The sequence below is a fragment of the Micromys minutus genome (assembly GCF_963924665.1).
Source record: "Micromys minutus genome assembly, chromosome: 11".
Classification (NCBI taxonomy): Eukaryota; Metazoa; Chordata; class Mammalia; order Rodentia; family Muridae; genus Micromys; species Micromys minutus.
The window spans coordinates 35,374,632-35,389,336 of NC_137980.1; the positions used below are offsets into that span (position 1 = coordinate 35,374,632).

A 14,705-nucleotide genomic window follows, 5' to 3' on the forward strand; every position below is an offset into this window, starting at 1 on the left:
GAATTGATCACTCCACTCCTTCACAGTTCAGGATAACCTGCCTAGGAAATGCTGTCACCCACAGTAGGTTGTATCTTCCTCACAGTACTGAACTTAATTAAGACAATGCCTCAAATGCATGCCTACAGGCCGACTCAGTGTAGACAATCCCTCGTTGAGACTCTTCCCTGGTGATTCTAGATTATGTCAAGTTGACAGTTAAAATAAACATTGTCTTCATGATGACAGTGGCCTGGTTGCCTCTGCACACCTTCTTCATACACAATGGGCAAGCCACGTTTCTTCTGTGCAGCTCTCCAGAGCCTAGGCTGACCTGACTCCAAGACTGTCCATCTGTCCCAATAGAGGTCTTGCAACCCCATGACTCTGACTGCTGAGACTCCAGCAGAGCTCAAGGAAGCAGTTGTACCCATAAGCCCTTTGACCTCTGGGAAAGCAGAGCCTGTGGCTCACCCCCAGAAGCCCCAGCACTGGGCATGACATCCAGACCCTGAGGCTGCAACTGATACCCTGCTGCGTCCCTGCTGCTGTGGCTGCCTTTGTACCCTCACAAGGGAGACTCAGTTCTCCCCTCCCCCATGCTCTGTGACCCTGCTTCCTGTGTCTACATGGGCACAAATTCCTGACATGGGGTGGGATGGGGATGGTGCCAGCTGCCCCAGAGAATGAGCCAGACTGCCTCAGTGACCCCTCCCTCCTCTGGGGCCAGGCAATTAAGTGAACTAATGACCCATGAAGGCCCCTGCCCTCCAGCACTGCCATGCCTCCCCTCTGCACAGAACCCCACAGCTTCCTATTTGTTTGGCCACTGCCCACAACAGATATTTGCTGTCAAGCAAAGTTTCTCATTTCAGGCCCACCCCAGGGTTATGTACACAGTAGATGATTAATAAACATTTGCATGGTATCGGACCCAGAAACAGTTACCTTCTTTCCAGGGCTGGAGAGAAGTGGAATCCTGGGGGGCTTAGCCTGAAGTCCGTCAGTGAACTGGTACAACATTCCAGTTCACACATCCTGCACATCAATAGGCAGACCCTTGCCTCACTGCCCCTTACAGAAAGTGTAGGAAGCTGCCACCCCCACTCACTGGGGCCTAGCTTGGATCAGTCACACTGGGACGTACTGTGTTGGAAGACAAACAGAGAGCAGGTGGGTTTTGTCTAAACTGGAGAGTCAACTTGTCCCCATATACTCTGAGACCCTGTCTCCTGCCCCTTCCCTGTAGCCTAGGTGTGGTGTTACAGAACCGGAACCCTGGCTGAGCTCCCAGGAGTCACCGATGTTTCCAAACTAGGTCTTTTGTGTCCTAGGACTTCTCTGGTAGGAACTGTGAGATTCAGGTTCAGAGTCGAGGAAAGCCAAGTCCACCCTAAATCTAATATCAATGAAGCCTCTCAGAAGCCATCCCAGTGTGTGGAGACTCAGGAAAACAAAGCAGCTGGTGGGCCTGAGGGCCACTGTCCTCTGCCCCAGACTCCATGGCTCTGGGCTGTAAAATAAATTCAAGTAGCCATCTCAGGACCAGAAGAAAGAACTTGAGGGTTACTGGCTGGAGCAGTCCTACACCTCGGCCTCAGTCAGGCTCTAGCTGAGTGTGAGACAGAGAAGTAGAGAAAAAATGAGCAGAGGCAAGTGTATGTTGTGGCCTTATTTAATTCAACTTCAAGTGAACTGGGGCTTGGGGTGGAGCTGTGAGGCTCTTCCTGCTTCACAGAATGGGGTCCTTAACAGTCACAACGACCCAGGCACGGGCTGAATGGACACCCCAGGCAGCTCCACTCCAGCTAGAGCAAGGGCCTGTATAGGAAGTGCTCTCATCACAAAGGGTGACCTGAGGTGGTTCTAAAGACCAGGGTGGAGGACAAGGGACAGAGCTTGCAGAGGCAGACCTATGGGATCTGTGACAATTTTCTCCAGACCCCACCAACCCCCTAAGCTGCTTCTAAGAAAAGAATGTCTCACTCCCATCACCACTGGATAAAGGAGAAGCCAAACTCATCTTAAGAGTTAGTTAATATTCCAATTGCTTAAACTCAGTGCAAAGTGAGGTAAGGAACCCTGTGTGACCAGCTGGGAAGTAGCATCACACAAGTCTGCGTCTCTTGGAATCACGCCCCATGTTGTCGCCTTCCTGGGCGTCCACCTCACAGTCTAGCGGGGATACCAGGTTCAGCAGTGGGTCCTCGGAGGCACGTCCAAACAGAGCAAGCAGGAGAGCTACCCCAAAACCTGTGGCTCGCTCACCCTGTGGAGAGAGATGGTAGAAAGCCTAAGATAGAGGAACAGCTGTGTGCATAGGGCTCCTTAGGCCTCTGATGCCCCCCTTCTCCATACGGAGGTTCTAGGACACAAGGCTGTGTCTTGGACCTTCCCGAAGATATCCTGATATCCTCAGGGCCAACAGAGGACACTGGGTGGTGGGCATGGCCTAACTAATAGCCGAAGCTCAGGGTGGAGATTGTCTGGGCCTCATATTAAGCGTAGGTTAGGCTGGCTGGGAGGACAGCACACAGCAGCTATCTGCTTCCAGGGATGAGGAAGCCAGAGGTCAGAGGGACCACGGCTGGCTGGAGGCTGGGCCACAGATAATCTGACATAAAACACAGAACCTTTTTGACTAACACAGCAGCAGCTCTGAGCCAGAGGAGCTCTGCAGAAACAGGTCAGGAGGGAGGGTGTGGCCCCGGGCTATGAGGAAATGAAAATGTGTCTGGAGGGAACAGGCCCCTTGCCTGGCCTTGAGGAGCAGCCCAAGGCACTCACAGCATGCACTGGGGCAGCGATGTCCAGGTGGACCCAGACCCCAGGCCAGTCAAATCCGATGTGAGAAGCAATGAAGAGACCGGCACAGGAGCTGGGGCTGTTGTCTCGGTCCTGAGGACAAGAGGACATTTAGTGACATCCTTTTACCCAGCAGTGGAGGCGCTTGGATGCTTCTCTCTAATCTATGCCTACTCCTTGGTTCTTTGCTGAACCAGACAGCTGAAGAGGACTCTGACCTAGAGTAAAACATCTACTTCCCCCCCACCCCCAGAACAGGAAGGAGCTGAAAGGGGCAGATGACCCACCCTGCTGTGGGGCCTGTTCAGCGAGCATGTTCAGTGACATCGGACGCCTGCACTACCTCTGGTGCTTGGGAACACTGGTTTTCTCGCTCACATACTCGCCAGGGCAGCAGCTAAGCCCCTCAGCGCAAGCCCCACACCTACCGCCACGGAGTTCTTCATGTCGGCCACAGCTGAGGTGAACTCGCTGAAGTGCAGCTCAGGGCAGTAGACTAGCGGGTGGACCAGGTCCCCACACTTCCGGCCAGCCTTCACGCAGGCCGCCTCCCACTCGGCACTGTTAGTGAGCACCGCTGCGTGGTACTTCCCTGTGGCAATACCCTAGACAAAGGACACAAGGGAAGCCACCATACCAAGGAAGATGGCAGAGAACACAAGGGCCAGAGCAGAGGAGTCGGCAGACAGAAAATACAGCCTGGGAGAGGGAGGAGCCATGGACAACAAGTGGGCAGGGCATGGGCTCTGGTCCAGCAGCAGGGGGGAGGTGCTTCCTTGCCTCCAGAATGACAGCCGCTCATGCTCACCTACCAACGAGGTTCAAGCTTCTGGGGGAGGCTACAGCCAGGGGGTGAAGTGTGGTACTCACCTGTGCCCCTGTCAGGGTGGCCATGTCCACAATGATGTCAGCCCCCAGGTCTTTGCAAGCATAAGACACCCCATCTGCCAGCACCAGCCTGCCCTCGGCATCCGTGTTGTTGATCTCTACAGTCCTGAGTGAGGAATGCGGCTCAAACTGAGCACTGTGTGACCTCCCTCTAGTACTGGGAGCCCAGTCCCTGCAGCCCCTCTATCTCCATGGCATGTGCCCTCCCCGGGACTATGGGACACCTCATCCCTTAGGAGGTATCGCAGGTGGGAGGCCGGGTGGAACTCTTCCCCACCCTTGGTTAGGACCAGGCTAATTTGGCCTGGCTCTGGGAAGAAGGTCTAAACAGCAGTTGAAGACATGAGAGGGAGGCCTTACTTTCCTGAATACAGAAGGTGAATGTCATCCGGCCTAGTGGCATTGGGTCCCACTGCATTCTCAGCCAAGCAGAACACAGCGTGGAGGTTATCTTTGAAACCCTGAGAGAAGCAACAGGTGAGAGGTCCCATTATAGACGGAAACTCTGGAGGGAGGGATGGAGAGAGCCAGGTGCTCTCAGACCTGAAGACAGCAGGAGAAAGACTGGAACCCTGAGGAACAGGAAGGGAAGCTCCCTACTATAGCAATCCCAGTCGCCACCACCACCACCCCCCCCTCCGTGACAAGAGCAGCCTCTCCACCTCTGTATTTCTTCAGTGTGACCCCCTACAGCGTGGCTGTGGGCAGTCAAATGTCTCATGGGCTGAGTCTCTGCCATTGCTGTCCTGTGGCTCTCACTGAGGCACATTCTTTTTCAGGAGGGTGGAGGGCAGTGTCTTTGGATATCTGAGTTGACCAGGGGAGGAAAGAGGCTCAAGAGCGCGTGCGCGTTTGTGTGTGTGTGTGTGTGTGTGTGTGTGTGTGTGTGTGTGTGTGTGTATGTGTGTGTGTTATGAGATAGTTCCACAGCTAGGGGCTCTCTTTACATCACTGGCTGTGGCCTCCTGTAGATCCACCACCCCTCACACCCATCACTGGTACCCTGGTACCAGGTGGAGGGGAGTCCAGAAGAACTGATCTGCTGAGCATTTCTTTAACAGCATGTCTTTGACGCCAGAGCATCAGCAGGAATAGAGGGCTTCTCCAAGCATGTGCAACTATGGCTGCTTCCTTCAGAGAACCTCCAGCAAGCACCCTAAGCTAGCCCTTTTCACCAAACAAGCCCTGCTAAGCTCCAGTGCTTACAGGTGTACAGTCCCAAGCCTGTGGGAGAGAAACCAGAACTCGCGCCCTCACCTGCTTGATGGCGGCCCTGAAGGCTCCCAGGATGGCTGCGGCACCCCCACAGTCTCGCTTCATCCCTGGCATAGTGGTCTGTAGTGACACAAAAGGACCGGAAGATATGGGACAAGCCACATAAGCCACATGAGCAGGGAGCATGGCTGACAAGAGGCTCTAAGGCTCCAACCCGAATGGAACACCAGGGCCCTGCCTTTCACAGGGCTCTATAGTTCACAAAACTGACCAGCCAAAGCAAGAGGAAGTAACAGCAGGAGTGGCAAAGATATAACCTTGTTTGTAGAGTTTTGGGGCTACCAAGCAAGAGAAAATATGGTAGGGTGAGACCAAGAAGCTACCAGTGATCTGACTCACCATGACTGGGTTCTCCCACAGAGCCCCAGACCCCAGGCCAGCTCAGAATTCTACACTCAGGACCTCTGCCCTCTTCTCCACCCTGACTCCACAGAAACCAAGACTCAAGTGGGGTCACTCAGACAGCAACTCAAGAGGCGTTGCCAGGCCTTCCAGTGACTATCAGAACTATGGCTTCCTTCTCAGATATGGGACCCAGGAGGTGAAGCATTTGCCAATAAGCCCTTTTGCCCATGTTCTACACTCCTACAGGTTCCTGCTGTGTCTGCTCTGAGGAGGGACAGAGGGTAACCCAGGCTCATGCCCATCCCATTCTCTAAGCACAACCTGGCAGCCAGCCTGTGTGTGGCTCTTGGCTTCTAGCAGTTAAGTCTGACGACAGTCAGACACAACAGCGTGCTGGTGACCTCTCCGCTGGCCTATCTCCAGCCACAGCGAGGGTGCAATCTACACAGTGTCCTGTCCAATCCTCCTCCAAGGAAGACCCCTGTATCCCGGCCCCTCCAGTTTCTGACCTTGCAGCCCCTGCCACAGATGCTCCCAGTCCTTCCAGCCCGCCTTCTGTCTGCTCCTGTAGTGACCCCTTGAAGACACCTGCACTGGTTTTCGATTGTCCGTCCCTGAAGCTTTTCTGGAGAGGCCAGGCTCTGTGCCCACCCCTTTCCCTGCCTACCAATTCCAATCTGGCGGCAGAGAGCATACCTTGCTTATCCCTTACGACACTGCCACCCAACCATCAGTAGGGGGCATCTCTACTCTATCACGTGCAGCTGAAGCCCCCTGCCACTAATATGAAAGCCACTGCCTGTGAACTATTATGCCAATACATGCTTACATTGTGTAAGCTTACAACTCAGACAGATCTGTATTTTAAATAAAAACAAGTCCTCAGAAGTAAGAACCTGGGCTTGAAATGTACAGTCATTTTTGGAGTCCCTACTGTGTCACACAGGCCTTGAATTTTAGCTGAAAAATATTTTTGGATGCAGGAGGGGCTGATTTTATAATCGCGTCAACTGAAAAGGCTCTGTCTTGCATGACTGAAAAAAGCCATCTTTCTGACCTAATGGAGAAATGGGGCCCCAAGCCTAGCAGAAAACCATTTCAAAATGACCCACCCAGAAAATGCCTCTGACAGCTGTTCATGGAACATGGTGTGCTTCTGCACAGGTGTCACCTCCTGAGCAAAGTGCCAAGCTCAGCTGCTTACGTGAGGCCTTCTGACTCCCCCACATCCCTTCTGTTATTATAAAGACAAAGGTTCTCAACGCTGAGGTGCCATCTGCCCTGCTCACGCTGACACACGCACAAAAGGCACGACTACTCTAAATGTCAAAGGTCTGTCTAGTGGAGCCTGTGGCCTCGCGGTGAGCCAAGAGTCACTGGGTTCTTCTTCATGTGCTCCTGGGAAGTCAAGTCATGGTGACCTCGTTTTCAGAAGCCCCTCCATGAATCAGTAATGCTAAGTTTGAAGTTTTTTAAGTCTAAAAACTCTCCTGGGGCTGGAGAGGTGGCTTGGAGACCAGGAACACTGGCTGAGTGGCCCAAGTTCAGTTCCCAGCACCCCATGCTGTCTCACAACCATCCACAGGCATGCATGCGGTGCACAAACTTGTAGGCAAAATACATAAAAAAATAAGTTAAAAGAAAAAAAAAGAATTCCACTGGAGTGTGAATGACTGTCCCTATTGTATGAGAGACACACCTCAGCTGCCTCTTCCAGGTCAGCAAGAGCACAGGGCAGCCATGAGTATGACAGACCCAGGCAGCCACTGCCTGAGGCAGAAGCAACAGATGGTTTCTAGATGAGGCACTGACACAGCAGTAACAGGTCAAGCCTCCCTGGGAGAGCACAGGACAGCCTGCATCCCCAGCACCAACGTGCGCTCTCCAGCGTAAGGAAGACCTTTGAGAAACTTTCGTAGGCTACTTTACACCCTCCCCATGCTCAAGGGCATCTCTGCCGAGAAAATGGAGACAAAGGAATGTTAGGATTCTGGTATGAGGAAGTGAACCAAATTACTGCTTATGCACCGCTGTGTGCTGACTGCCTCCAGGAGATCCACCCATCACATACAAAACAGACACCCGAGGCTTAGGGCGGCTCACTTACTGCTACAGGCTCTGTATCAGAACAACCATTCAAAGAACGCGGATGTACCCTCTTGAAAATGCTACGAGGGGGCAAGAGTTCAGAGTGGAGCACGTACACTTTAATTACAGAGCGGGAGCCCGGGACAGGAGAGCGAGACCCCGACGCCCACTGCTCTCTGCAGACCTCTGAATGCGGCATTAGAGATATCGGCACATGGCTATGTGAACGCTGTTAGAATGCTCTCAGAGATGGCCAGCACTGTAGCTTCTAGAAAGTGAACTGGGATTCCCCCCCACCCCCGCGCCCGGGAGTCTCTGGTATCAGTTGCCCAGGGTGACAGAAACCCCTCTGAGTTTAAGGAGTGGTGGTCTGGGGTTCTGAGCAGGGACAGAACAACCCTGGGTCTCATGTCTATCCAACACAGATGTGCAGAAGGACGGACAGAGTTCAATTCACAGGATGAGAGGCCTGGGAAAAAACTTGTTTAATGGCACTGTCCATCAGCGACTGAGGTGGACACTTACTCTGTGGGCCTTCTCCCTATTAAAATACATTGATAAGGTTTGAAGTGTTAATAAGCTGCTGCTCTCTTTATTTGAACTGGAATATTTTTCTTCTCTAAATTTTCAACTGGCAAGATAATATGTGTGGAATTCAATAAAAGGGAATATTTGCTACTGGGGTTATTTTTAAACTTGTGTATTATTAGTTCCATTCCCTGAGTAGTCCTGGAAATAACTGTGTTGGGTAGAAGAGGAGGGATCTTAAATAAAACAATCGCCTACTCCTGATACTAAATGCACGAGGTACTTGAATGCGCCAGACTGAGTTGCACCCGGAATCCCACATCTCACCTTCCCCTTGATGCTGAGGCCACCCGTGTCATAGACGATGCCCTTGCCCACCCAGGCAATGGTCTGTGTGGCTCCATCGGGGGTGTGGCTAAGGACGGCCAGAGCGGGTGGATGGAGGGCAGCTTTGCCAACCCCGTAGATTCCTGTGTAGGGAAGAGGAAGAAGTGAGAACCTGTAGACTCTGGTTGCTGGCACTAGCTGGCCCAAACTTCTCCTGCTGATCAACCCTGATGGATCTTCTTTCCCACTCCAGCTAGGGGTGAGTGTGGGATGAGAGAATGCAGATCCATTTCAACATCTAAGACTGCAAAGTACTGTTAAGCAGGAAAACTCACTGAGGGGGAGAAACATTGTCTGACGCCTAGAGGGAACAGAAGAGGACTTACAAGTGAGGTGATTCATGGACCATGCTGGAAGGCTTCTCCCACCCACGAGTCGCCTACCTTGAGCTCGGAGCCTTTCCTGCCCCTGCAGCTCCCATGGCCTTTATTCAATCACCTCCCTCCCTCTTTGCTTACATGGTCCATCTTCCCAGAGAAAGAGAGCCCTGCGGCCACAGGGGCTGTGCATCATGGAGCCCTCACCAACCGCGAGGAACAGGAAAATGGCTGACAAACTCCCATTCATCCTCTCCCATGCAACTGCCACTCCCTCAGAGAAACTCCTCATCAAAAATGGCCGCTGCCACGGTGTAATTTTCTGGATGGTGTGTGGCAGTTGGCGTGGCTCTGACAGCTGGCCCCAGTGACACCATTGACGGGCATTCCCATCCTGTAATTCTCCTTCCCTTAGTAGAGGTGGTCCTAGGGTCTCATCTGTAACTGAACTTGGCACAAGTGACAAGGACTTCTGAAGACTAGGTGAACATCTGGCTTGGTCATGCTTCCCAACTCTGTCTCCAGACATCGGCCACACTAAGTTGTCCTCTGGAGAGGACCCAACTGGGGGAGGGGGGACACACAGTCTGACCAAATTACCTACCCTTCCTCCAAACCCCACTGCCAGGCAGCAGCCTACAAGAACATCTTCCTAAAGTCTCCACATAGCTGTGGCAGGAGAAACCCCAAGTCGGCAGAGGGTGTGGCCAAGAGTACTGTTGCCTGAGCCAGGACCTTGGAAGGGATTTCTTTTGCAATCACTGACAACTGTAGCAGTGACCTTTGCCTGCTTGGTCTAAAAGCACCCCGAGACAGCCCAACTTTCCCCTCTAGTTCCTGGACATATAGAGATCAGAGAAGGAGGTAGCTTAAAGAGAGACATGTAGGCCAGGACAACCCCCATTCCATGACTGTCATGGGAAATAATTCTATATACAAACACTGGGACCCTGGAAATGGCCATGAACTTGTGTAATCGAGGAACAGAAGGCCTCACCGAGCTGGCTCTGAGCAAGGGCATGGGAGGTGGGAGGAGACAGAAGACAGGAAGGACATGGGTCTAGTGACTCCCAGGATCAGCATCAGAACCTGGAAGGCTGCCTCTGTCTCCCTGAGGGATGCTTCCAAGCTCCAGTCTTGGCCTGGGACCCAGGCTGACTCCATTCCCTTGAGGTCCCCAGCAGGATGAGACTGGGGACCCTGTGCCAAATGCTCCTGCCGCTACCTCTGCCCCCAGGTTCCCCCACCATTTCCTGGAGAATGGCAGCTGTGGGAGGGGGCAGCTCTACACACCTCCAAATCCTTTGGTCTTTAGCTGTTCATCTCGAATGATGGTGGGGGTGATCCTCAGCTCTTTTCCAACTTGGCTAATCTCCTGAACACATTCATGGAAAAAATAACAACACAAGACACGTGAAAAAGGCTTGACTCAAGGCGAGGCTGGGCTTCACGCTAAAGATGAGGCTATCCATGGCTCCATGGTGGGAAAGGAACCACCTTGGAGGCCAATGGCTGTACCTCTCATGATTAAGCCCTGGGGGGAAGACTGGCCCTGCACACTCAGCTTCCTGCAGCTGGTCTTGGGCCTACAGATGGTCTCAGTGAGGCCCTATCCTACCCACGCCCTCAGCTGAGGATTCTGACCTTCTGGAGCAAGGTAGACACCGGGATTTGATGAAAACATACAGACAAGCTTAAGACTTTCTTGCTCTCTCTTTGTGGTCTGAAGACCATCTCACCTCAGCTTAGTGGGATAAGGCCACGAACCTCTAGGAAGATGTCTGTGTTCATCTCATTGCATGGCGTGTCCACAATGCGAGCAGCTAGTCGGACACCTTCTGTGGCATTGGTTAAACACTAGGGAAGAAGACAGAGTTCGTCACTGGGGCTCATGGGCAGGGTGGAAAGGAATATTCTCTTCCCATCCCACCCAGGTCTCTGGAGACCACAGACATCAAAGATGTAACACTCTAGGAGAATGCTTTCAGGCTGTTCACAGGTCTGGTATGGAAGGAGTAGGTGGGAGCAGATACTTTTGGGGATCCCTCTAAACATCACCCTACAGTGTTGAGAAGGTGTTTTCCATGAGTCCTCCAGAGGACCAACCTCCTTGTCACTGAAGAGTCTACTAGGGCATTTCTGTAGAAGGAATGGGACCATGTTCTGTCTTAAGAGAACTCATTAGCCTCCGAGGATCTAAGACAGGATAGGATCTTGAGACAAGAGACTCCACCAGACTCCTAGGTCTGTGCCAAAGACAACTCAGGGACAGCCCAATAGGGTCTGGAGATTCTAGGTAAATCCAGAGACAGGTGGTTCCATGCCTCTGCAGAACCACCCCTGTCCCAGACCCCTGCCAATCCATCTTTCTCTGCCATAAGGGCCTTCTAACCGACTTGAGCATACCTCCACCTCCGTTTACTCCCATCATGTACCCAAAGCCTCAGAAGCCAGGGATAGCTGGCTACGTCAGTGCCTCTGTGCTGGCCGGAAGAAACAGATATTAAGGGGCTTGCGGGGGCGCAGGGCTTTAGCTTGCAGTTCATCATCACCTCCCCCAGACTTGTATGTCAGGAGGGCAGGCGCAGGTCGATTCTGCCAGCCGGCCACCGCCCCCGCTGTCTGACCATCACAAGAGCTGCTGCCTGTCCCAGGTAATTAAACCTCAAAGGCTCCTCATATAGACCCGGGAGCTGACAGCTCAGATATGAGCTTTGCTTGTGAGGCCCCTGCCACCTGTCAGCAGTCCGTGGCCTGCGTGGGATGTGTGTTGGGCCGAGGACTGGCCTCAAGGGAGGCAGTATAACCCTGCAGACCCTCCACAGAGTCCTCCCTAAGCAATGAGTGAGAGTGGAGAGCATTTCAACCTCGGTTTCACTGACAAGAGAAGCACAGCCATTCCCTTCTGCTGTGCGTGTTTATGTTCGGACTGCTCCATGGCAGGCAACCTGACAGACTCTCCGATGACTGGGACAAATGTCAGCAGAGACAAGGATAAAGCAACTGGTTAAAGTCTACAGGACCCAGAGCTCTAGGGGTAGGGGGCGTGGGGATACCCTGATGAAGAAAAAGAGAGGAGTGCCCAGGTGTGAGCATGTCTGGCTAGTTGAGGGATATAGGGAATCACTGTAGGAAGACAGAAAGATGCTCAGAAGGGATGGAAGTGGCCAGGGCTAGCAGTAAGTAGAGAGAAGGAAGGGCTATGCTCGGGCTCCCAAGCTGGGATCTGCCAGGATCTGAGTAGGAAGCTCAGAAGGGACCTCCCTAGAAATAGCAGACAGACATGGCCTTCAGTGTCTACTGCCAGATGAAGTCCACAGGAAGTAGAAACCTTCCAGAGTGGAGACACTAAGGCCAGAGAGTTTGGGGAAAGGGGCTTGAGAATTGGTGGGCATGCTCCAAAGAGGGATGAACACACCGTGGTCCTCAGAAACAGAGAAGGGGCCCAAACTAAGTCTGGGTAGGTTGGAAGAGAAAGGTTTAAAGCAAGCAAAACGACTAGCCTGTTTTCAAGAACACAGAAAGCTGGCACAAGATGGCGGACGTGGAGGACCACCCCTTTAACTGTATCAGGGGGACAGAGGGCAAAGCCCCCAAATACGGGGCTTGCTTGAGGCTCAAGCGACAGCCTTCGGGAAGCCAAAGTGGAGGGACAAACTGATCTCTGGCTGCTGGGTGGAAGCCAGGTCAAGGCGGTGGTTAGGCAGCCTAGGTCAGGTGCCTCCCTTAACGGACAGGATGACAATGGCTTCCAGCCCGCACAGGTTTCCTCCCAGGCTTCAGTTGCGACAACACACATAAAAAAAACTGCTCCCCACCTAAGGGGACAACCGTGCGTAATCAAATCACAACTGCACCAAACAAACAGGGCCCTGAAAATACAGCACAACAGGACCCTTTTCAGGGATCCCCAAAAAGCACTGTAGCCCCTCCCTGGGGAAGAGAAGGGAAGCGCTCTCCACCTGAGCTCCCAAGAGTCAGCGTGCCCTCTAGACACCCACTTGCAACGTGGACACTTCCACTGGGCCATTGTCTTGTCCCACCAGGAAGAACTCCACCACGACCGTCCTCTTTTCTGTGCGCCGGGATGCCCCTGAGCGGTGTGTGAAGAGTGGGAAGGCCCTTGCCAGGGCACAGGCTGAAGCAAAAACCTCAGGCTGTTCGCAGACCATCTGTAGTGAGAGAGAAGCAGGGTGGGGCTGAAGGGATGCCACCAAGACTCTCCCAATACCAGCTCTAAAGTGGACAAAGTCAGAGGTTTGTGCCCCACAGTAACCCGAGGCTGCGTGAGAAAAATGTCTGCCACCAGATGTTGTCTGCACTTTCCCAGACAGATGAGCGGGGCACAGACATGAACCCAGGCCTCCATAAATCTAGGTTGGCATCTCTGATTTGTCACGCAAAGTGATCTGGTGTAAATCACTTGGTGGTTGAAGAGTTAGAACAGGAGATCACACGGGCCAGTCCGCTCTGCTTGAGATGAGCCACGGGTTGAGGTACAGCGAAGGGCCCAGCAACTCACCAGGATGCACCGGTGGGTTCCAGGAGGCAGGCAGGTTCTCACAAGCCTGGTGATGAAGTGGGAGGCAGAAGGGCTGTTATGCCTGCTCACCCTGGAAGGCAGAGCTGCCACTGTGGCGCAGTTCAGGTAGAGGGGACAGCTGTCTGTGGGGTTGGGGTTGAGCGTGGCCAGAGCTGCCTGCCAGAGCTAGATTAGAAAGGAGACATGAGACAGACCGGGCTTCAAAACGTGTGCTGTGTGGCTAGAGATGCCCTGTTGGCCACGCCTGCTTGCCTAAGGTACCCCAGCCACCACCAAGCAACTGTGTGGCTCTCTGGTACCCTACCACCCTCGTGGGACTGCGCCTCGCGCTGGCAAGGCCTGTCTGGGGACCCTCTGCTTCAAACACTTGGAGGCCTGGCTCCTAGGCCTTGGCCAGTTTCCATGGCATCGGGTCTCGAGGTCAGAGGCTACGCGGAAAGCCGCCACTGGGCCTTCTGCAAGGCCGGGCCTGGAGGCACGGAAGCAGGTGGCTCGGCCCAGGCAGGCTGGCGACACAGGCCCGGCCTCGCTGCGGCCAGGGCCTTCGGGACAGGCCTGTCGCGGGCCTGCGCCCAGGGCCCGGCGGGGCGCGCGGGCGAGGCGGGGCTTGTGTCCCAGGGCCTGGGCTTGGCGGGCGCATGGCGGCCGCGGCCCGCTCACCTCCTCGGTGACCCGGGGCTGCAGCTTCCCGCGGACGTGGCTCCAGGGCACGCGGTGCAGGTGTTGCAGCTGGCCCAACAGCAGCAGGGGCCGGCTCTGGGGGTCCGCGTCCCCGGCGCTCGCCTGGAACTGCAGCCCCACGCTCGCCATCTTTCCCCCTGCGACCCCAGCCGGGCCGCCCAGCACCCTGCGCCCAACTCCGGCCCGGCTCGGCGCCGCCCCGGCCCGCCCGGCCTCTGCGCCCCGCCTTCCCCGCCGCCTCCGGGCCGCACCGCCCTGCAGGGCCCACCCGGGGCGCGAGGGGGCGCCGGCGGAGTCGGGGCGCGGGCCGCACTGCGCCTTCCGGGCCTCCGTTGGGGTCGAGTGGCGCGCGAGCCCCTGGAACCGCTCCAGCTTCGGCTGCTACCCAGGCCAGCCTTCCAGTAAGGTTCCTGGACACGATGAAGCCTCACTTGCCAGGGACTGCCGTGGCTACTGAACCGGACAATTAGGCACTCAACGTACGTAGGCCGTCTCCTTAGGCTAATACTAGCCAGAAAGGTCACCGATTCAGCAGTGGGAGCAAGCTGCCTCTGCACTTTGTCACCTGTGTTGGAGAGGAAACGGTGGCAGTGCGGGGAAGTTATAGGAAGTCATTTGAAAGGAATCAGCTGCTACTCTACACCCCAGGTTTTGACAGCTGCAGGCTGGAGTTCAGTGACCTCCAGTCTTATATGTCATTTTAAATCTGCATTTCTTCTCTATTATCAGCCTTTAGAACTAACAAAGCAAGATGGCTCAGCGAGAAGAAGCTACTTATTGCAGTGCCTGAGGACCATAGTTCTAGCCCCGTATCTAGAAAGAGCAAACAAACATCCGTACCATATTCGTTGACTAAGAGCTTGACTAAG

The 14,705-nt window shown here is 54.2% G+C and overlaps 1 protein-coding gene across 2 annotated transcripts; it reads right to left on the reverse strand.

Annotated features, from left to right (window-relative positions):
- Positions 1 to 1,648: 1,648 nt before the first annotated feature.
- On the reverse strand, positions 1,649 to 14,040 carry NPEPL1 (aminopeptidase like 1). 2 transcript variants are annotated; one of them, XM_080925739.1, is made up of 12 exons: positions 13,816 to 14,040; positions 13,135 to 13,320; positions 12,614 to 12,784; positions 10,380 to 10,469; positions 9,906 to 9,987; positions 8,236 to 8,378; positions 4,930 to 5,007; positions 4,033 to 4,133; positions 3,655 to 3,778; positions 3,213 to 3,389; positions 2,767 to 2,877; positions 1,649 to 2,248 (listed from the first exon to the last, which is right to left on the reverse strand). In XM_080925739.1, exons 1-12 carry the CDS (start codon positions 13,963 to 13,965, stop codon positions 2,087 to 2,089), a joined length of 1,575 nt encoding a protein of 524 aa, XP_080781865.1. In that variant the 5' UTR covers positions 13,966 to 14,040; the 3' UTR covers positions 1,649 to 2,086. The 2 variants fall into 2 exon arrangements, with proteins under 2 accessions (XP_080781865.1, XP_080781866.1); XM_080925740.1 differs by lacking the exon at positions 13,135 to 13,320.
- Positions 14,041 to 14,705: the final 665 nt, after the last annotated feature.

What these genes read in the sequence shown, in the direction of transcription:
- NPEPL1 (XM_080925739.1), bottom strand. Translation starts at nt 13,965, where the DNA reads ATGGCGAGCGTGGGGCTGCAGTTCCAGGCGAGCGCCGGGGACGCGGAC. An exon ending in TGGAAGTGTCCACGTTGCAA is followed by an intron (nt 10,470 to 12,613) that starts GTGGGTGTCTAG and finishes CTTCTTCCCTAG; the next exon opens with TGTTTAACCAATGCCACAGA. An exon ending in ACACAGACATCTTCCTAGAG is followed by an intron (nt 9,988 to 10,379) that starts GTTCGTGGCCTT and finishes GAATGTGTTCAG; the next exon opens with GAGATTAGCCAAGTTGGAAA.